At 53.7% G+C, this 21162-nt stretch overlaps 5 protein-coding genes across 5 annotated transcripts; 3 read left to right on the top strand and 2 right to left on the bottom strand.

Moving 5' to 3' along the window:
- Nucleotides 1-3496: 3496 nt before the first annotated feature.
- On the top strand, nt 3497-4760 carry J4E86_008525 (uncharacterized protein; the record flags this gene model as incomplete). The annotated part of the gene is made up of 2 exons (XM_051449036.1): nt 3497-3934; nt 4380-4760. 2 exons carry the CDS (start codon nt 3497-3499, stop codon nt 4758-4760), a joined length of 819 nt encoding a protein of 272 aa, XP_051300033.1.
- A 1851-nt stretch (nt 4761-6611) lies between these two features.
- On the top strand, nt 6612-8350 carry J4E86_008524 (uncharacterized protein; the record flags this gene model as incomplete). The annotated part of the gene is made up of 2 exons (XM_051449035.1): nt 6612-6632; nt 6695-8350. 2 exons carry the CDS (start codon nt 6612-6614, stop codon nt 8348-8350), a joined length of 1677 nt encoding a protein of 558 aa, XP_051300032.1.
- A 126-nt stretch (nt 8351-8476) lies between these two features.
- J4E86_008523 (uncharacterized protein) lies at nt 8477-11110 on the bottom strand (the record flags this gene model as incomplete). The annotated part of the gene is made up of 4 exons (XM_051449034.1): nt 8477-8846; nt 9087-10298; nt 10354-10960; nt 11050-11110. The coding sequence occupies 4 exons, from the start codon at nt 11108-11110 to the stop codon at nt 8477-8479; spliced, it is 2250 nt and encodes a 749-aa protein (XP_051300031.1).
- Nucleotides 11111-11756: 646 nt separating this feature from the next.
- J4E86_008522 (uncharacterized protein) lies at nt 11757-15531 on the bottom strand (the record flags this gene model as incomplete). The annotated part of the gene is made up of 3 exons (XM_051449033.1): nt 11757-13577; nt 13630-14710; nt 14963-15531. The coding sequence occupies 3 exons, from the start codon at nt 15529-15531 to the stop codon at nt 11757-11759; spliced, it is 3471 nt and encodes a 1156-aa protein (XP_051300030.1).
- A 4577-nt stretch (nt 15532-20108) lies between these two features.
- On the top strand, nt 20109-21138 carry J4E86_008521 (uncharacterized protein; the record flags this gene model as incomplete). The annotated part of the gene is made up of 4 exons (XM_051449032.1): nt 20109-20170; nt 20222-20349; nt 20476-20684; nt 20737-21138. 4 exons carry the CDS (start codon nt 20109-20111, stop codon nt 21136-21138), a joined length of 801 nt encoding a protein of 266 aa, XP_051300029.1.
- Between the last annotated feature and the right edge of the window lie 24 nt (nt 21139-21162).

The raw sequence follows: 21162 nt of genomic DNA, 5'->3' as shown, positions 1-21162 counted from the left end.
GTTCAGGGATAGCCTGGATGTCGCGCGTGGACCATCAAAGGGTCTTGAAGGTGGAGCTGTCGGGCATGCTAAGGACGCAGGCGTCGTTTTGTTTAGTTTCCAACCGTGTCCACTGCGAGAGATGAAGCAACTTCCCCCGCGCCACATGCCGTGCCATTGTTGACGTCTGCTAGCCCGTGGCGGTTCGTGCCTCGGTTCAGAAAACAAAGTTCATCGACGTGTCCCGGCGAAGGGTTGCCAAGGCTGCCGTTGCTCGTGGATGTCGGAAGGACAGATTCGCCGGAGCCGCCATTGGACGTCTTTCAAGGGCTATAAGGACGTCAGGATAGGCTAAATCCTGTGATGTCTTGCATTGATCTGCCCGGCAGATCTCAGTCGTAGTCATGTTAGCCTTCGATGCGTGTGGGCCGTTGCGCAACTCAGCGTTATAGACTGCGGATCTCTCATCAATGCATTGGAAGAGCGTGCACATGTGATCCGAAGTTCTGGCGGTATTGTGAGGTTGCAGTGGCCGGCGGCGCAGTGTTAGTGAGGCGAATCCCCGACGATGGTGGGTGGGTCGGCTCGGTCTTTGAACCAGGATGAGACGGGCGCTTCTTCATCTCGGCGAATCTGGCCGGTGTCTCCAAGACTCCAACGGAGGGAGTCGCTTATCTCTGGATCTAGCAGGAGTACTCCAACTACGCTTTCGCGCCTTGTGCAGTTGGACTGCCTTGTTTGCTCAAGTCACAACATAAGGCTCGTAACTCAAGACATTGGCCGGCCAAACTTGCATCTCTTACGCGTACTCCCCCTGCGCATGGTGTAGTCAAAAGAAACTACCGACACCCGTGCAATCTTAGAAGCTCGAGCGAACTTCGTGCGAGGCAAATCCCACCAAGGATGATTGCGCAACGTCCCCACGAATCCAATAATCCGGTTGAATCCATCCGGCAGGGTCTGGTCGGTGCGCCTCAGGAACATGCAGGGGACCGACTAGGAAGCCGTCTGCTTCTAGGCGAGATGAGGTTTCCACAAGGTTACTGTCTGTCAAGACACTTGTTCAATGGTTCTCTGCGAGTGATCTTGGTGGGAGCATTTGCGCTTCAGACTAATTAGCTCTTAGTCTAAGATCTTGACTTCAGCCTTGGAGCTGAGATTAGTTCAACGGCTACAGGATTAGGTGCTCAGTCTCGCCATCTTCACATCGCGTTCAACAGCTGCTACACAGCACGCTACAAGACTTCCAGGCTCCTTCTGCCCTTCCAGGAACGTCTACCTCAAACTGCTCAAGGTATCATTGGATCCTGGCCAACTTAGCGCGTATATGCGCTTCACTTCGTGCTTTACATTCCGCAAGCTCGCTCTGGGGACGGGGTTTGTTTTCTTCTTTCCAACGCTGAATCTGCTCGTCAAGGCTCGCCAGCTGCTCATCCAGATTAGCGATCTTAGCAGTAAGATCGTTAATCTTATTCGTGCAGATGATCTTCTTATCCTCCTTCTCGATATCCCTTGTCGCTTGTTTGAGCTCAGAGAGCTCTTGTATTGTGGCCTTGAGGTCATCCTCGTACTTGGCCTTGAGTCGTTTGCTTATATGCGCGTCACTTTGCAAAGACAAAAGATGCTGGTCAGACATGTCTCGGCAGGGCATGGCGAAGATATTGCGATGTGAGATGGTGGGTGGTGGGTGTAGCTTTGGGAAGTCAGAGACAGTACAGTTGGTGGACATGGGTAAGAGGATGGGTGGCTGTGACGTAGTGACCCAAACACTCCAACAATCACATGACAGATGTTCTTCAGCTTCACCGTCACTTTTACTTCGGTGCAAGAGATGCCAAGACTTAGCAACACTTGGGACGACGAATAGTGATGCATAGCTGATGGAGAGATGCATTCGAATCCGTGACTTCATCTTGGATGTCTGTAACTGTAAAAGTGACGAGGACGTACCGTGCAATTACACTCGGCATTACCAGGACTCTAATCAGAGTTCTGTGACCAGAAACTTTGTTCAGGCTCCTCGTGGTTCTCTCAGGAAAGTTGCGGATACGGTGGGGAGTCTTCGGATGTCAGGATCGCAAGGTTTGGTACGATGTCAAAACCACAACCGGGGATCGCTGCAACGCCACGCAGCACTGCTTCACGATGCACGCACGGTCACAACACCAATACGAACAACGACACTACCGCTACCCTTAAGCGGGTACGATTTCATTAGGCGGTCCCACATCATCCACGATCATGAAGTCTGGCCGAATAGCCTCAATTCCACTTGGAGTGGAGCATAATATATTGGATAATTGCGTCGCGCGCGCCTTGCTCGCGTGGCTACAGAGTGGATGAGGTGCATTAAACAGAATACAGTAGTGTGGCCAAATGCCCCGCCAGTTGTTGCAAGCTGGCCGTACTTGAGCGGGATGGTAGGTGTGTGGCGCCTCTCGCGGCATACTTGCCTGTCGTTTAGCTGTGATGTCAAGGCATGTCTATCATGTCTATCAACGTCCATCACCGCCTCTTCTTGCGTTTGCGCAGGGTGTCGCAATCAAGATATGGGGTGAGTGCTATGTCATCACTGTACGGGTGCCCCAGGAAATGAGTTCACGCTTGACGCAGCAGTTCCGTCCTCGGAGAAGGTTGAGGCGTTGCTTTTCTTTTGCAGAGGCTGTGATTGGTTAGAGATAAGAGACGCCCAAACGGGCACAGTGGGGCCCAACGGCTGGCCGCCTTGAGAAGAGGCGCAACGGTCATGGTGAAGGAATGAGGGTTGCGCTGGGGAAGGGGGGGATGGGGCGTTCGCGTAAGATATAGAGGTTATGGTCAGCCTTGGAGTTGTAGTTTTGGAATCTTTTCAAGCAGAGTGAGAAGGCAGTGTGAAGACAGCGAGCTCGATGCGACGGCCGTGTTACAATTAGAATCTTCCAAATGGCCGGTCGTAGCCCGATGATACCCTGTCGTTCGGTCGGTCGCCAAGGGTGCAGGCATCCCCCATCGGGCATGGCCGCCCATCCGTCAGTTCGCTGCTGGGAAGAGGTCGCTGGAGCAGCTGGCGGGCGACAACTTAATTCATCCTGTCCCCAGAGCCTCACCCCAGGTCTCCTCCGCACTCACGCGACACCGCTGTTTCTTATCTACACCTATATCCGCCTCACTCGACCACATATACCACGACTACCACGACTATCTATTCACTATCAACATGTCCTGCTAAACCACGGTCGACTGTTGGCCCCGGCGTCTGTTGTATCACCGCCCTCGTCTCTTATCGCCTGCACGTCAGCTACCAATTGACACGCACCCTCACCACCAACACGTCCCCAAGGAGCTGCACACGTCCTGTTGGCCTGTCAGCGTCGTCTGCACCCGTCGCACCACTGCAGAGCCACTGATAGCCTCCCGCTCCGCCAGGGCTGTATCAGACACTCCAGCGCACCAATACCAGCGCAGCACTTCACCGCCTGCAACAACGTATTATACGTCTCGCTCGACTCCTCGCCAACCTCAACCTCATTCCGTCACCATGGCCACGACCTTCTCGACCGCGACTGCGATCCCGCAACACGCACCCTACCAGCACCACGCCTACCGCAAGAGCACCCACTCGCAGTACTCGCCCACCCACTCCGGCGTCAACACGCCCGCCAACGTCTCGCCCACGTCGCCGCGCACCACACACCTGCCCCTCGCCCGCCATCAGGGCATCTACCAGCCACGTACCGCCATCGGCATCCCCGCGGCGCTGCGCAAGACGGAGAAGCCCAGCAGCAAGTCGCCGCCCAAGGTCGACAGCGGCGTGTCGTCCCCGAACCAGGGCTGGTCGGCTGGCACGTACGGGTGGGTCGCCAACGAGGGCAGCGCGACGCCCGTCTCGCAGATTGGCAATGAAGACATGCAGAGCCTCTACAACGCCGAACCACTGTCGCCCGTTGCGGGGCCAATCACACGCAACCACTGGCAGGTATGTATTCGCGCCTTTCCTACTTGTCCGCTATGCCGCTGCTAGCCCGTCCGTGCTTCCCTGTCGCGTGCTCACCTGGGCTGCGAGGGGACCGTCTTACGTACATGGTCCGGGTCCACCGTCTAGCGTGCGTTGGTCTGGCCTCCCGCTGTCTGCAGAGCCGACATGCCGAGCCCTCCAATTCAGCTCAACAAGACGCTGGGGGGCAAACTCGGCGGCCAAGGTCGATCATGTTGTGCATGTCGCCTCGCCATGGCCTTCGGATAATTTCCATCGTCTGCCGGCTGTCGAGACATGCACACGTCGTCCCCCACGCTAGACCTATACCTACTCTTTTACCCGATGCAGGGCTGGAGTCCGGGCTGTTCGGGCTAGCGACACCTGTCCACTTGTCCACATTTCAGAGTTGCCGTTGCGTCCAGAACCCACACTAACTCATCCCTAGGCCGACGGTTCCACATCGGTGTGCTCGGCATCCAGCTGCCAGGAGCCCTTTGGCTTCTTCCAGCGGCGCCACCACTGCCGCAAGTGCGGCGGCATCTTCTGCTGGCAGCACTCGCGCAACAACGTGCGTCTCGACGAGCTCGCCCGCTTCCACCCCGAAGGCCACTGGCACCGTGCCTGCGACCGCTGCCACAGCTCCTTCCGCGAGTGGGAGCACCTCCGCTCCAGCCGCACCAACAGCGAGAGCTCCGACAGCAGCAACAGCAGCCCCGCTCCCGCAAAGTCCATCGAGACTCCTGCGCCGGCTAAGCGTCCTGAGAATACGCGCGTAGGCAGCCTGGCCCAGAGCTTCCAGGGCACGTGGAACTGGAGCACTTTCTAAACTTGGGCGTTTGCTTGTCATCGCCGCACACAACTTCCTTCATATCTTCATGACACCTGGACGGACGGACTTCCTGCTCCTGGCGTACTCTCTTTTGATGATATCCGGAGGGCCCAGTATTGTCTTTAACGGCACTGGTCCCATTCCACCTTTTCACTGCTTCGACGACACGAAGCCTTTCTGCATCTGCATCAACTAAACTGCATAATACCGGCGTCCTCTCTTTGCTTTTCCAACATGGCGTCTTGATCAATCACGGGGGTGGTCTGTGTGTGTTTTGTCTCTTGTCCTTGCGATTCAGCGTTTTCCTTCGACAACTTTAAGAGACTTCCTTTGTCTCTCTCTCTCTGTCTGGATCTCCCTTTGTGGAGATGACAAGATGTCACAGCGTTTTACGGCCGACGAAGATATCCAGAATAATGATTGTTGGAGATGGTCTTTCTTTCGATGGAAACCGCCAGCTCCGGATCATGGCGGTACGTGGTGATGTGCGACGGACGCACGTAATCATTTCAGGAAGCCGTGCGTCCGTCTCATATCACCGCGTACCGTGATGATCTGGAGGTCTTTTGGGCAGATGGATGGCTGATTGTTCATTCGGCTGGGTTGTTGTGTGTTTTATCATGTGGTATGGTATACGAGGAAGATGGTGTGGTGGTTGTAGTTTGTTGAGATGAGATGAAATTATATTGGTATATTCTGAAATTTTGAGTGTCGAGGTGTGTTGGTGATACGGCTGGGTGGGTGTTGGGCATGGACGTGTACATGTAGTAGGCGTGGCGAGTGTGTTTGGTAGGGGTGGAGGTGGAGGTCTATTCCCTCTACTCCCGTGCGTGCGTGTGTATCAGCGAGGTGGTGGGCATGCGCATGTATATGTAGCTGGCGTGACTCGCATGTTGTGATGTGGTACCCTGATGGCGTGATGTCGGTCAGGGTTTGGTCGGGCGAGGCTAAGGGATGTGTTTGATGCATGTGGATGCCGCTTGTGGGTAATGTACCACAGCATTGGAACTGTTTGGCACTGAACCCAGTAGTTGAGAACTATAGACGAAGTTTGCATATGTGTTATATGTTAGCATCTCCCTTGCAATGTTCCGAGCATAGATGGAGTCGTAGAAACATCTCCACCAACCTTCCTACACCCGCATCAAGAACCCCAAACACAGACAGGAAAACAGAAAGACAAGAACAATAATACAAGAGTAAGAAGAGAAACATGATTCTGTACCACAAACAACGTCCATGACTATTCCCGTGCTTCATTCGCAAAATGGTGCCATACGGAGATACCCCGCACTCCGATTGGTCAGATGCAGTGGAGTGCTGATGGCGTTTTTTTGCTGGACGAGCACGACGACGTTTACTGCACGAGTCATCGAGGGATCTGGTGAGATACGCGAGACTGCTTTGTTTATCTCTTGGTTTATGCGCTTGACCTAGTCTTACTCGAACTCGCTCGGCATTTACGGGTTTGCGACTTTGCTCCACGCGCTTCACTTGCCGGCTCGACACCTGCACGATTGCGCTCAACCGATCTCGCTGCGCTCAATCTCACTTCGTTCGACGTCCGTCGCCATACGTCCTTCTCTTCTCCAAGCTTTTGGGGGCGCCGTCGCCCCCAGGTTAGTGAGGGGGTCTCCGAATCGATACTTTGCGCAGATGGCGACTATGGCTCAGACAGCAGTGCAGGGGAATGGGGAGGTGGCGGGGACATTACACAACACTGGGGATGGGATGGCGCAAGAGTATGGAAGCAGTAATGGGATGGCGCATTCAAACGGGAAGAGGAGGAAGCTACATGGGCGCGCATTCTATGAGAGTATCGGCAGTCCAAAGCTGATACTTGCGCCCATGGTCGAACAGTCAGAGTTCGTATGTCTCTTCACACCTATTCGACTGCGCAGAAAGACGATGGCTAACATCATTGTCTATAGGCATGGCGACTACTATCGCGCTCATTCCTCCCCGAATCTCAGCAGAAAGACCTCCTAGCATACACCCCAATGTTCCACTCGAAGATGTTCGGCGAAAAGAGCAACTACCGCGACGCCCACTTCCAACCCCTCAAATCGACCATCCCCTCGCCCAGCGACGACTACCACCTCTCACAATTACCCGAGTCAGAAAGGCATCTCGACGGCAACCCCGCGTTCGACAGACCCCTCACTGTACAATTCTGCTCAAACGACCCCGAGGACTTTCTACGCGCGGCGAAACACGTTGCGCCCTTTTGCGATGCGGTGGATCTGAATCTGGGATGTCCACAGGGCATCGCGAAGAGAGGGAAATACGGCGCATTCCTGCAGGAAGACTGGGATCTGATATCAAGGATGATACGCAAGCTACACGAGGAGTTGGATGTCCCAGTCACAGCGAAGATGCGTGTCCTCGAGACACCGGAGAAGACTCTCGCATACGCAAAGACACTATTAGACGCCGGCGCAAGCATCATCACAGTGCACGGCCGACGCCGAGAACAAAAAGGTCACAACACCGGCCTCGCAGACTGGAAGATGATCCGCCACCTACGGGAGAACCTCCCCAAGGAAACTGTCATATTCGCCAACGGCAACATCCTCCAACACGAAGACATCGCCGCGTGTCTAGAAGCCACAGGCGCAGATGGCGTCATGAGCGCAGAAGGAAACCTTTACGACCCCACCATTTTCGCCGCACCACCGCCACCCGGCCAGGAAGGACGAGAGTACTGGCGCGGTCGCGACGGGAAGGGTGGGTACAGGATGGACGCAGTCATGAGACGGTACATGGACATCATCCACAAATACGCGCTCGGTCAGGACCCACCACAACGGAAACCGCTCTGGATGCCCGGCGACCCCGACGTCGACGTCGAAGCCTCGTCAAAACAACCGCAAGAAACAGCCGATTTCAACACCAACACCAACACGGATGCCGCCGAAAACGGCAAACGCCCCGCCGACCAACTCGAAAGCCCGCCCAAGAAGAAACAAAAACCGTTGTCTAAAGCTGCGAAGAAGAAAGAAGCTAGCAACCCCAATCTCACGGCTATGCAAGCTCATCTGTTTCATCTACTGCGTCCGCTGGTTTCTCAACATCATAATGTACGAGATGCGCTTGCACGGTCGCGGACGGGCGATATTGAGGCGTTTGAGAATGTGTTGAGGCTTGTGGAGGAGGCGGTTAAGGAGGGGATTGTGGGGTATGAGGAGGAGCAAGTTGATGGTTCCGCCGAACCGGACTCCACAACGACAGTGAAGGAAGAAGAGAATGTTGCAAAAGGAGCAAAAGAAGAGGAGGAGCTAGATCCCTACGAATCCTCCCTCGCAACCGTCGCACGCGTCAAGAGACCGTATTGGGTGTGTCAGCCGTATGTTAGGCCGTTACCGAAGGAGGCGTTGGAGAAGGGGAGTATGACTGTTAGTAAGAAGGAGAGGAAGAGGTTGGAGGAGGAGAAGGAGAGGGCGGAGAAGGCGGTGAAGGAAGGGGATGAGGATGTGAAGAGCGTGGGGTTGGTGCCGGGAGGACGGGTTGAGGAGAAGGTAGTCAGTGGGGAGGGAGATAAGAAGGAGGTTGTTGAGGAGCCTAGGGATGGAATGGTTTGTGGCTAAGAGGATGAGGAGGAGAGAAAAGAAGGAGTAAGGGGGAGGGGAAATATATACCCGGCGATGAACTTTCAATAGACAACATGCCAGCGACTCAACGCCAACAAACGACATATCTCTATACAACTAAAATCACCTACTGATCGTCTCTTCCGTAGTATCTAGCGTAAACTCCGCCTTCGCAAATGCCCCTCTACTCGACACTCCCACCAAAACATCGTACCTCCCCTTCTCCCTCACCCACTTCCCCCTATCCTCACTCCGCCACGCCGTCGCACCCCAAAGCCCCATCCTGACCTCCACCTTCTTCTTCTCCCCCCTCCCCACACTCAGCTTACTAAACCCCCTCAACTGTTTCTCAGGTCCCCTCACACTAGCCTCCCGATTCTTCACATAAACCTGCACCGTCTCCTTGCCCTCCCTCTCCCCCGTATTCTCAACTTGGCACTCAACCACCAGTTCCTGCCCGTCCACCGCGACACCAACCCCGCTGATCTCGAAACTAGTATAGGAAAGCCCATGCCCAAACGGAAACAGCACATCTCGGTCAACAGTATCATAATACCTATACCCCACATAAACATCATCCGCATAAAGCACCCTCTCCTGATCCGCATGCCCACAAAGAAACGCAGGATTATCCTGCACCCTCACCGGGAAACTCAACGGCAACTTGCCACTCGGATTCGTAATTCCGTACACCACGTCCGCGATTGCATTCCCCGTTTCATTGCCGCCGTACCAGACCTGCAGGAGCGCTTTTGTGTCAGACAGCCAGGGCATGGAGTAAGGCCCGCCGGAACTGATGGCTACAACGGCTTTACTGTTTGCGGCAAGCACGGCGGTGATGAGAGAGTCCGTGTGAGGGGGAAGCGACATGTCTTTGCGGTCGTTGCCTTCGGATTCCCATTCGCCGACGAAGCCGGCGAGGATGATGGTTTGGGGGGGTTGGGAGGCGAGGTGGGCGGCGGATGCAATGGCGGTGGAAGTGTCGAGGCGGTGGCAACCCCCTAGACGGATGTTCCCTGGTTTAAATGCTGTGTCGTCGCTGCCGCTGCTGGAGGCGCCGGATATGGAAGGTGAATTCCAGCGACACAGTATTTGGTACGTTTGCCCTGCGACAACATCCATGCTTCCGTGTTCTTCGACGGTGCCGTTGCGGAAGAAACTGTCTGCTTTCTTTTGGTGCGATGTATTGTCGATGATGAGCTCGTTGTCGATGTATAAATTCGCGGTTCCCTGGACGCTGAGGCCAAAGTCGAAAAGTCCGGATGAGGAGGGTGTGAAGGTGCCGGTGATGTCGATGGAGTACTCGCGTAGGTTCTTGTCGTGATAGTTGAAGAAGAAACCGCACGAGTTGAGGAGCTCGTAGTGGTCGAGGAGGCGGCGCGGGGGTGTTGTTGCGTCTGGTGGGGCGGAGTAGATGGTCATGTCGTAGCCCACTTTCCCGCTCTTTGTTCGCATTTGTGCGCCGAGGAGGGGTAGTTCGTAGTGGTTGTAGATGCCTTGTGAGAAGTGGACGGCGGCTTGGGAGCGTTCTGTGATTGCGTCAAAGGGCGTGACGGTGTTGTAGGGACGTAGATGGGCTACTCGGCCTCCTCGGTAGGCGGCTACCTTTCCGTTGGGCCCGATGATGGCGATTGGCTTGTTGATGTCGAAGGGTAAGATGTTCTCGTCGTTCTTCATGAGGACGATGGACTCGGCTGCTGCCTCGCGTAAGAGGGCTCTATCTTCGGACCTGTCCAGTGTTTCTTCTTCGGTGCCCTTGATCTTCGACGCTGACGCTTTCTTGACCAGATTTAGTACCGCTCTTGCTCGGTCGTCTACGCATTCTTTGTCGACTCTTTTCGCTGCGACGGCATGGGCAAGCCGCTTGCCTCTCCATTCACCTGGGCCGGGCATCTCTAGGTCAACGCCTGCTTCGACTGCTCCCTGTACGCCGTACATGCCAAACCTAAGACGGCAGGGTTAGCACGGCATCTTCGACGCGACTGTCTACTATGTCTTACCAATCACTCATAACAAGCCCCTGGTACCCCCACTCCCCTCGCAACACCCCCTTCAACAACTCCACACTGTCCGTAACATGCACCCCATTGACCTTGTTATACGCCGTCATCAGCGCCCCCGGCCTCCCCACCTTCATCGCTAACTCAAACGGCCTCAAATAAATCTCCCTCAACGCCCTCTGACTAACCACGCAATCCATGGCAAAAATCCCCTGCTCCTGATCATTACAAACAAAATGCTTCACCGTCGCCGTTATGCCCGTCCCCTCAACCCCGCGGATAAACATGCCCGCCAACATACCAGCAAGATATGGATCTTCGTCGTAGTACTCGTGGATACGGCCAGCGAGGGGGCTGCGCGGGATGTTGATCGTCGGAGCGAGCAGGACGTGGGCTTTCTTTGCGCAGCACTCTTCGCCCATTAGTGTGCCGAGGCGTTGGAGCAGCTCTGGGTTCCAGGTTGAGGCGAGGGCGGAGCCGCAGGGAAGACATACACTCGGTGTTGAGTTGAAGAAGCGGCTGCCGCGGACGGCGTCAGCGCCGTCGGTGATGCAGAGGGAGGGGATCGATAGGCGGGGGATGGCAAGCGTGCGCCAGAATGAGCCGCCTGGGTGGTGGTTAGTACTTGGCCAGTGAGGAAATGCTTCTTGTGGTTATAGTGGAGAGTGAGAGCGAGATGTGGAGGATACGACGAACCTGAAAGGAGACTGCATTTCTCTGCGAGCGTCAATTGAGATAGGACGTCTTCTACGTCCATGTTTGCCATGATGCGATAAGCGTGGCGGGGAGTTGTGGAATGTCCGGATTTTGCATCAAGAGATTGCTTGTCCTTTCAAGCGCGTATACGGGAGTGCGAGCATGTAAAGTGAGATGGTGATGTCACGTGGGCACGCGCATAGCCGCCTGTACAGCGCTGGCCTTACGCAATACAGTCGTTTGCATGCCGGAGCAATTTGAGCACTCTCATGTTGAAAGGCGCTCATGACGCAGTGGTAAGACATGCTGATCAATGAATGAATCGAGGTTAGCATGCGGGTGACGGTGTCTCGTGGAGCTGAGTCGATATGCATATGAAGTACATCTTGGCTTGCAGCACATGTACCCAACGTCAGGGTGCGGCCGCTCCGTTCCTGTATCCTTGCAATCACTTGCAGGAGGTGTATGCGCGAGCGTGCGTGCTGGTCGGTTTTGTCGGCTAGTGGCGGAGCGTGTCGCAGATGCTGTCCGCGTGCGACAACGGGATGTTGCCGCTGTCATCGTTCATGTTACTCAATGCGACAGAGATAATGAGATGCGCAATGAGTAACGATGGGTACAAAGGTGAAATAGAAAGTAGACATCTTTTGATGTTTTGAGATATCAACCTTTACATAGACATTAACCTCCGTTTTGCTCCTTGCGGTTTACAAAACGGAATTCTGTATAGACTCTTGTATGAAAACGCTTTCGCTCGTGTGTACAGTCTCAATAATCAACTCTTGCACCTCGGCTTCCTTGACCGTTTCTCTAGCGTCTTCGGCGAGGCCTCTAAAGTGTCCCCCTGGCAGCTTCAGCAGTTCGCTAGGGCTACCAGCTTCCACAACAACTCCCTTGTCCAACACGATGATCTTGTCAAAATCCATGACTGTTCCTATCCGATGCGCAATAAAAAGCATAGAAGCAAGCCCGCATGCGGACAGCTCCCGTATCGACGTTTGGATTGCTGCATCAACGACTGGATCCATGGAGGATGTCGCTTCGTCTAGGATGAGAAGCCTTGAGCGATCAACGATAGCGCGTGCGAGGCTGAGTTGTTGGCGCTGGCCTTGGGAGAGATTGCTTCCGCCATCCATGATTGGTTGCTCGAGCAACGATAGAACACGCATGCGTCTTCTAGAAACCGCCTCGTCGGGATCTGAGAACAGACCAGGACCAGATAGTCGATTCGTTTGTTTGCGATGTCCATCGCTGCAGCCGGGCCAATGAACTTGTTCCAATGCGTGGACGAGATCCGTGTCGTCATGCTTGTCAAAAGGATCGAGGTTTGTGCGGACAGTACCGAAGAAGAGATGCGGGTCCTGCGTTATGATGGAGAGACGCTGGCGCAGCTGTTGTAGAGCCACTTCCGCAATGTTGATGCCATCAAGCGTGATGCTGCCCTGCTCCGCTTCGAGAATGCGAAAGAAGGCCATTGCAAGAGTCGATTTTCCTGCTCCTGTGCGCCCGACAACCCCAACCCGCTCGTTTGGCCCAATCTCAAAGCTGACGTGATTGAGAGCAGGAGGGAGATGGGGCGCGTGTCTGATGACTAGATCAGAAATCTTCACACGGCCCGACTCTGGCCAGGCTGCGGGTGGCAACATTCCGCAGCTGTAATGCTCGCTTGGTATGTTGGTATACTCGAGAATGCGGCTTGTGCTGGTGAGGGCAAGGTCGAGATTGATGAAGTTGCGAACAAACGCTGAAATAGTCTCCGTGTAGCGGATCAGGAAGCCCAGAGCGAAACCTGTCATTGCGACTGTGATGCCAGGCATCGCGACGATGATCAATGTGGCTGCGGTCACAAAGGCGGACCCAATTACTGCCATGCGACAACCAAACCAGGCGTTCACAAGCCAAAGATTCCAAAGTGCCCGTGTGTTGTCGTCGACCAAAGCTCCGAACTTGATGGTGTATCTTTCCTGCAGGAGCATCGACCGGATAGTGGGCAGGCCATCCATGGTTGAACAAAAGCTTTCAAGTACCGGACTGCGGCTGATGTTGTCGAGATGCTTTAGTTTGCGTGCCACTTGAAAGAACTGAAGTGCGCTGTAAGTGCACATGAGAAGCATCGGTAAGGACATGGGCAGCGTCCACCAACTAACGCTACTGCCAACCCCAAAGATCGAGATCAGCATCAGGGCACTTGTCAAAGCGCTGCCGAGGATTTGCCCCACTTGCTCATCAAGAATCGCCGTGTCGCTTGTGAAACGATTCATGATCCGGCCTAGAGGGTTGCGGTCGGTGAAGTCCATGGGTGCACGTAAGACAGCGTGTAGGAGCATGTCGAACAACCGTCTTGAAGCATTGAACATGGATGCGTACGTCAAGTATTCTTGCGCAATGCCGATAAGACAAGTCGCCATTGCAAATGCCGCGTAAATACCCAAGTACCAAAAGAGGCCGGCACCGTTGTCATTTGCGGGAATACGCATGGCTTGAGTACTTCGTTCATCTTGCTGTACCCAATGAGCGATCCACCATGACTGTTAATTGTTAGCACCACAACATCGCTCGTGTACACGATGTAAAACATACCTGTCCGACGACAATGCCAACATAGCCCGCGTATATGAGTATAATCAGTAGTGTGTACCAGAGGCCCCCAATATACCGCAGATATAACATCAAAGTACTGTGTTGTGATCCCGAGTTACGTTCCTGCTCGTCCACAACATATTGGTGGGTGGTCATGACACCCGTGGAATCTGGAATCACGAACAGCTCCCCAGATGTGACAGATAACGTCGAGAGATTGCGAGAATGTCTCGACCTGGCCTTGGCAATTGATCCAGAACGAATCCTTGGGGTCATCTTTGTCATGGCGTTGGATATATCATGTGATTCTTCATCAATGCGGTCGTCCGCATATCTGGACTGGTACTGGCCATCACCCGATAGTGAAACGATGTAGTTCGCGCTAGGCATGTAGAGCGAGGGATGGTGCGAAGCCAAGATGACGGTACGCCCTTGGACGAGTGAGCCACTTAAGACGTGCTCTGCGATATGAAGCGCAGTGTGAGCGTCGACAGCGCTGAAGATGTCGTCCAGTACTAGTGTGGCCGCGGAGGAGTAGAGGGCACGCGCAAGCGCGATACGCGAGCGCTGGCCACCACTGAGATTGACACCATGCGGTCCGATTTCGGTCCAGTCGCCATCCTTGAAAGTTACAAGATCCGTTTCTAGGGCACAGGCAAAAAGCACCTTCTTGTATCGCCTTGCTTGCATCGGAAGCCCGAATGTGATGTTTTGCATGATCGTGCCAGCTTCAATCCACGGCGTCTGTCCGACATACGCGATTGCTACATTCAAGGGCCAAGAGAGGCCGCCTGTCACACCTCGTGTCTGAGCGACAAGGCTGGGCTTGGTGACATTTCCCGAGACGAGCTCGCACTCCCCAAGAACAGCGGCCAGTAGTAGACTCTTTCCAGAGCGATTGGGCCCTTCGATGACGCTCATAGCACCTTGAGGAAAGGACAATGTCAGGTCTTTGAGAGCGAAGTCGTTCGGCCCTGTGCCATTCCACCGAATCGTCGCGTTGCTAAAGCTGATCTCATCATGGTTGGTCGAGGGAAAGCACTGATCGGCCGCATAGAGGTATTCCTGGAGGCGTCGCAAGCTGTTCGAGGCGCGCACCCAACTTGATTGTAGGGGAGGAATAGCCGCCAGTGTACCGTTTATAGATCCGAGAATTGATAGCGCTGTAAAAGCAGTAGATGCTTTCAGACTTCCAGTAGCGTGTACGTGTATCGAGATGACGAGTACGGAAAGTACAATCGGGGTTAGCGTACATATCGCCCTCGAGGCCATGCTCCATCGATTGACCGCCCAAAGACTATTCAGCTCTTTGTTGCGTTGGTCTGAAACATACGTGGCCCAGTTATCCTCCGCTCCAGAAAGCTTGATCTGACGGACTCCTAGCAAAGCTTCCGTGACGGCTGAGACGCGTAGGTCCTTGTCAGCCATGAGCTTGCTCTGCCCTTGCGCGAGTCGCCGTGCAACGAGCGCGTTGGCACCGAAAAGCGCGGCTATCATGATGATGCTGGCGACCAGACTTCTCCATCCCATGAGCTGCTGAATGAGGAACCCGGAGATCGCCAGCTTGATGAGCGACTCATAACCCCTGTAGACCTCTCGAATGCAGTTGCCGATTTGTTGCGTATCGGCCGCGACCAGGTTGATGAGATTGAGACTTGCTGGGTCCGTTGGTTTTGTTTCATTCTCGTCGTCTTCTTCTTCCGGTTCCGTAGACATGCCTCGAAGCATCTTGTCAAAGAGAAGCATGGTAAGCTGCTTCTGCATTTTCAGACCCAAGTCTATGCTCGACACCCAAACAGTCCACTTCTCCACTAGAGCAGAGATAATGACGCTCGCTCCAAGACCAAGTATCCATGGAGTAGTCGTAGTCAGTCTATTTTCGCTATCGGTATCTCGCTCCATGGCTCTGAGGATACCGAGAAGCATCATCTGCGGCGCGAAGCTGATGATGGATCCAAGAATAGTCAGACTCAGCTGCACAATCAACTTCCGTGAGTAAACGACCGACAACATCCTCCAGAGAGGGTATGGGTTGTTTTGAAGAGTGTCATGTTGCCGAAACTGCTGCAGGAGGTGAAGCGCGCGCGTTCTGGAGTTGAGCTCCGGAAGGCAGCATATCATCGGCGCCGTTGCCTTCGATAGAACATGAAGCGACGATTGGGACCAGGAGAAGAACAGTAGGCCAAATACCGAGCTTGTGGCTTGTCGGTCCACAACAACTCCGTTCCAGAAGACCTCCGGGCGGCGTGGCAGCAGTAAGCCATGCGCACCGGCCAGCGCGGCTGACACAAGCTCGATGATGATTAGAATGCGCTCTTCTTGTAATAACTGGCTCCATTGCGAAAGATCGTTGTATCTGGCGAAGAGGACCGCGCATGCTACGTTGACGGAGTTCAGGCTGCCCCGCAGCGCTAATCCGAATCGGCGCGGAGCCGATGGCTCGGTGAACAACGTCATGGACTGTAGCATCAACGTGATCTAGGCATCCGTCGTTAGTCGGATCAAGACGATGAGAGAAGAATTCCAACTTACCCATATTCCAAATTGAACGACCCGGTCAATGGAGAGCCTATTGCGCGACCCAAGCACGACGAGCCCAAAGCCGGCCAAGCTACCAAGAAAAGTATTGGTGGCAAACAGGGCTCGTGGCCAGCGATCAGAAAACTTGGTGAGTGACTCTTCCGACGCACACCCATCTTCATCTTGATATCGCTGGTCGTTTTCGAATAATGCCTCCCGCAAGTCTGAGCGCCGCAGCCAGAGAAACAGACGTGTTGAAGCAGAGCTACTCAAGCCAATCGCCAGGATGAGCTGAGCCACATGTATTAGGTTGACCATGCTCCAGGCGATGGTCATGGTGAAGAACATTTTGGAGCGAGGCAGTCACTCGCGCGCGTACTGCAATGATCACATGCGAGAATCAGGAAAGGAATGAATTCGCATCGGCCTTTTGGAGGATGTGAAGGGTGTGTGCGAGCGACCCTTTGATATATACACAGCCATGGGCCATGGGAGAAGCATGTCTGAGCACGTCGCCGTCGTAGCAGTTCCGGAGATGAACTGAATTTGTTCTGCTTCTATTTTCATGGTCGCACGTCCTAAATGGGAAGCATGCGACACTTGTAGTCGGGTTCAGGCTCGCCAATCAGGCTTGGGCGTCGCCATTTTGTCTTATTGCGACGTGGTAGGAAGATTCGGGAAGCGGGTGATCGACAGATTGCCAATGATGTGCGGGTAGTGCACTATCATGCTTTTCCAACTCGATTCAAGAACCAACGCTACACGTAAAGCAAAGATACGAGACAAGCACCAAAGAGCTGACGTTTGAGATGCGACGGCGGTGTAGCACTGCTGTGTTGAAAATGAGTGGTCTGGTCAAGCACCACCAATTTGGGACATGTCCTTCGGACCATCAAATATCTCGATGATCATAACTTGCGGACCCATGAAGGTTCGGGATACACGTGGCTAGCGAGTACGATCCTAATTCCTTCTTCGCGCACGGATAGTCTGACGACCAGTAATGATATAGTCTCGACATTGAGAAGCAATCAGAATGACGAGAGTAGATGCGAAAGAAAGGCAGACCGGCGAAACAATTAGCCCGTGCCAACAGCTTTGGTACTATTCAAAAGTCTTTTGGCGTACAACGGAATGATCGCCAAGTTCGTCGAACTGATGTACCTCAAGACAAGCATCCCGACACATCAACGCAGACCGGCGACCGCGCGCGCGTACTTCAATCTCATAGTCGCGAATGATACGCTCATTATCTGCGTCATTGGCGCGCATGGCATCGATAGCTTCAAGCAGCTTGTGCACGTCCATGAGAGCGTGATTGAAGCCTTCTCCGCGATCTAGTCAGGTTAACGAACAGCTCGTTCAAGGAGGTAGGGAGCACGAACATAAAGGCATAGTATGCGCTGCATCGCCCGCAAGCGTGACACGGCCCTTTGCATCGCCGGGCAAGTCATCACAAGGTAACCACCAGAATTCCAAAGGCACGTTAACAACGGGTCCGTGGCTATCAGACAGGATATCATGGAAGATAGTTTTGAACGTCGGGTGGAAGTCTGCCGATTTCTGCCTCATCAAGGCAATTCGCCCACTGTCTGTGCTGGGTATGTCTGCGTGCCCGTTGGAGGAAAGCCAGGAGAGACAGATTTGCACGCGCCACACAGGGTCCGCTCCGCCCGGCTTCGGGCGTTCCATGACGGAAAACCACATCCAGGCAGGGTGCGTTGGATGCGAGCCTTGGAAAAGCGTCTGGTCCAGTGCAAGCAGTGGTTTCATCTGGGATTCCGTGGCCAGTGCTTGGGTGCCTAGAAAGCAGGCTGGGATGGGCGTGGGTTGCGAGAACTTCGCTCCGTAGCGCAGGGACCGGACCGTCGAGTGACAACCGTCCACTCCAGCTAGAAGCTGTCCGCTGTAACAACTTCCGTCGCTGAAGACTGTTCTGACGCCTTCTGCCCCGACCTCAAACGATGCCAGTTTCTTTCCCCATAGAATTCTTTCTTCAATCCCTTCCATGAGCATGTTGCGAAGTCGCCCTCGCACGACTCGCATGCGGTTACCGTATGTGGGCGGTAAAGACCATTTAGACGTGCAAGTCTCCAGATTGAGAAATATTGAGTGACTCTGGTCTTGTCCTGGAGCCTGATCTATCTTCGTGGTATGTATTCGGCTTGCAATGTCTTCGGGAAGAAAGTCTAGCAATAGTGGTAGACTGAAGTGGATGGTGAGAGCCCATCCTTGGGGCCGGCTGACGGCTGATGCATCCCTTTCAAAAATAAGAAACGGAATCCCTTTCTATTTGCTTTGTCAACAAGTGGAATTAGCAAGCGGGTGATTGTGGTGTTACGTACCTTCTTAAGACCCTGTGCGAGAGCAAGCCCAGCTATGCCTGCGCCAATGATAAGTACAGTCTGGTCTTTGTCCTCCGTGATTGCCATCTTCTAGAACGATGAGGAAGAAAAGCAATTGAAAGGAACTTTCGGTGATTGAAGAACGGGTTTCTGCGCAATAGATATTCGCACACAACCTTTTGCAATCTTGAGCGATCAAGGCTGAAGATGAATGATGCGCAGGCTGCAGCACCAGCTCGGCACGTGAGTTGAACAGGGTACGGAATATCTTCACATCGGCAGCGCCATTCCACTTGCACCAAAATCTCGAAATCTTCCCACGCCATGCTTGCCTCGAAATATCACACTGCTCTAGGATGTGGTCTCCTTCTGGTGGTCATGTCATTGGGACAGGCATTGTGCAAAGCGCCGTTCTTACGCATCGTCGAATTGGACTTGTGTCGTTCCTATCACGCCCAACGTTCCCCTGGAACTGTGCCTTCGGATACAGACTTGACCGAAGACAAGTGCAAAGCAATATCCGTACAGAAAGACTTGGCCATGATCAATGCATACAACATGGCCGTATCATCCATCATTGGTAAGAGCGCATTACGAGGCTCTTGTCCCGCTGGCTCTCATGAAAGCGATTAACAAATACCAGAGATCATGAAAGCATTTTCATATGCGGCCCTTTGCGCACGATTCAGTCGACGTACGATCCTAGCTGCCAATGTCGCGGGCGCCGTCAGCACTTTCACATACTACATATGAATCTGTGAGTCATGAGACTCCTTCGCCGTGACTGATAGTAGACTTTCCTTAGACAATCACAAAGTTAGCACCTAACGCTTCATACTCTTTGGGTAATTGGGTTCGGTGGATCACGGGAGTACCCTCGCGCGATGACGGGCAGCCCCGGTGCCCATTTCCCCAAACTAGCTAGCTTCCTGCGAACTGCAGCAGCGATGATCCACACCCTGCATACCAACCATGTTGGCCTGCTCCAGATGTTGTTCGCGACATCTGTCATTGCACTAACACCGCATCTATAGCATGAGCCTCGAATTCCATCAAAGCCAGCGAAACGCCCCAACATCGGTCGTGCATTGGTCCGGTATCGATGAGAGGAGCGATCTGCCATCATCCCAAGAGATCGATCTCCCTGATCAGGGCCAATTAATGAGTATCTATAATCACGAGAGCCGTCCACAGCATACACAATGGAACTATCTCGGCGAAATACACATGCGCACAAAGCGGCGCTAGCAAACAATGACCATAGCCCTCTGGAGGAACATTCGCGCCCCGAAACCGTGATAGGAAGTTGTATGAAACATGCACTGGCATTATAAAGCAAGGTCGCAACCACCGTGTCACGAGGCGAAGAGACAGTAGCCACGCCGTAGACATCCCACAAAGCCATACCACGTTCTCAAGCCTGTGAGCCTCTTTCTCCCTAATTGGCTATTCGATCCTTTATCCAGCCTGCATCACAAAGCCGGCGACATGCAGCACCACCGAGCGACGTCACTTTTTCAACCTTCCAATTTGGCTCATGCCATGCGGAAGACTATGGACCCTTCCGCTCCACCGTCTTACCTCTTTGGCTCGATCATGGCATTCCCGCATACAATGGTCGCCCGTACCATTGCTGTGCTGGGCATGGATTATGTCATGGTCGATGCGCTGCATACGTAAGTGATGAAGACACTGGAGCCCACGCCACAATTCTAACATTACTCCAGTCCAATCGATGCCGAGAACCTAGTCCGCATCATCCACACCATCAACTTCTGTAGCGAAGGAAAAACGGTTGCCGTCGTACGCGTTCTATCTGCACACTCGGACCTCCTCACGCATGCGCTTGATGCAGGTATGTTACATATGTCCACTCAGCTGCATGACTGTCATAGTACATGCATCGTCGTAGACCGACACATTCCTGATGCGACAGTATTTCTCAACAAAGGCTAATCATCGCATCTTTATCCATATTCAGGCGCTGCAGGAATCATCTTCCCACATATCGATACCGCCGAGCAAGCTGCCGAAGCCGTGTCCAAGTGTCGCTATGCAACCTCTGGTGGAGACCGATCACTATCGCCATGCGCCCTGGTGCCTGGCATCACAGACACAGCGCCCCACGGTTTGACACACGATCGAGTAGCAGACAATCACATCGCAGTTATCTGCCAGATCGAGAGCCAGGTATGTCATCAGTGCGGAGACGGCAGTCACACCTCGTGCTAACTGATTCAAGTTAGCAATGGACAACGCAGATGCCATTGCCGCTACAGATGGTGTGGACTGCCTCATGCTGGGACCCGGAGATCTCCGTCTCTTATTAGGCGTGCCAGCACGCAAATACGGCGAACGCGACGACCCGAGGTTTCTCGATGCCGTCAATAGGCTCATCGGCGTCAAGTACCGTCATGGAAAGCCGCTCATGACAGTATCGTTCAAGATATCCGCGGCCGAGGACTCATGGGTGAAGCACTTCAATTTGTTGCTGGCGACGGCAGACTTTGTCGATGTAGTGAAAGGCCACCAAGCTGCTTTGGGAACTATCAAGACTACGCTTGCTGGTTTGAATGAGACATTGCCCATGGGTATGGACTTTGAAGAGAAGATCAAGCAACGTCGTGATAGCCATGAAGCTTGAATAGATTCTGGTTGTAGTGTTTCG

Source organism: Alternaria arbusti, assembly GCF_024043155.1.
Source record: "Alternaria arbusti strain BMP 1465 chromosome Unknown scaffold_13, whole genome shotgun sequence".
Lineage (NCBI taxonomy): Eukaryota > Fungi > Ascomycota > Dothideomycetes > Pleosporales > Pleosporaceae > Alternaria > Alternaria arbusti.
Note: the sequence above shows the minus strand (reverse complement) of the source record. Positions and strands in the feature narration are given on the sequence as shown.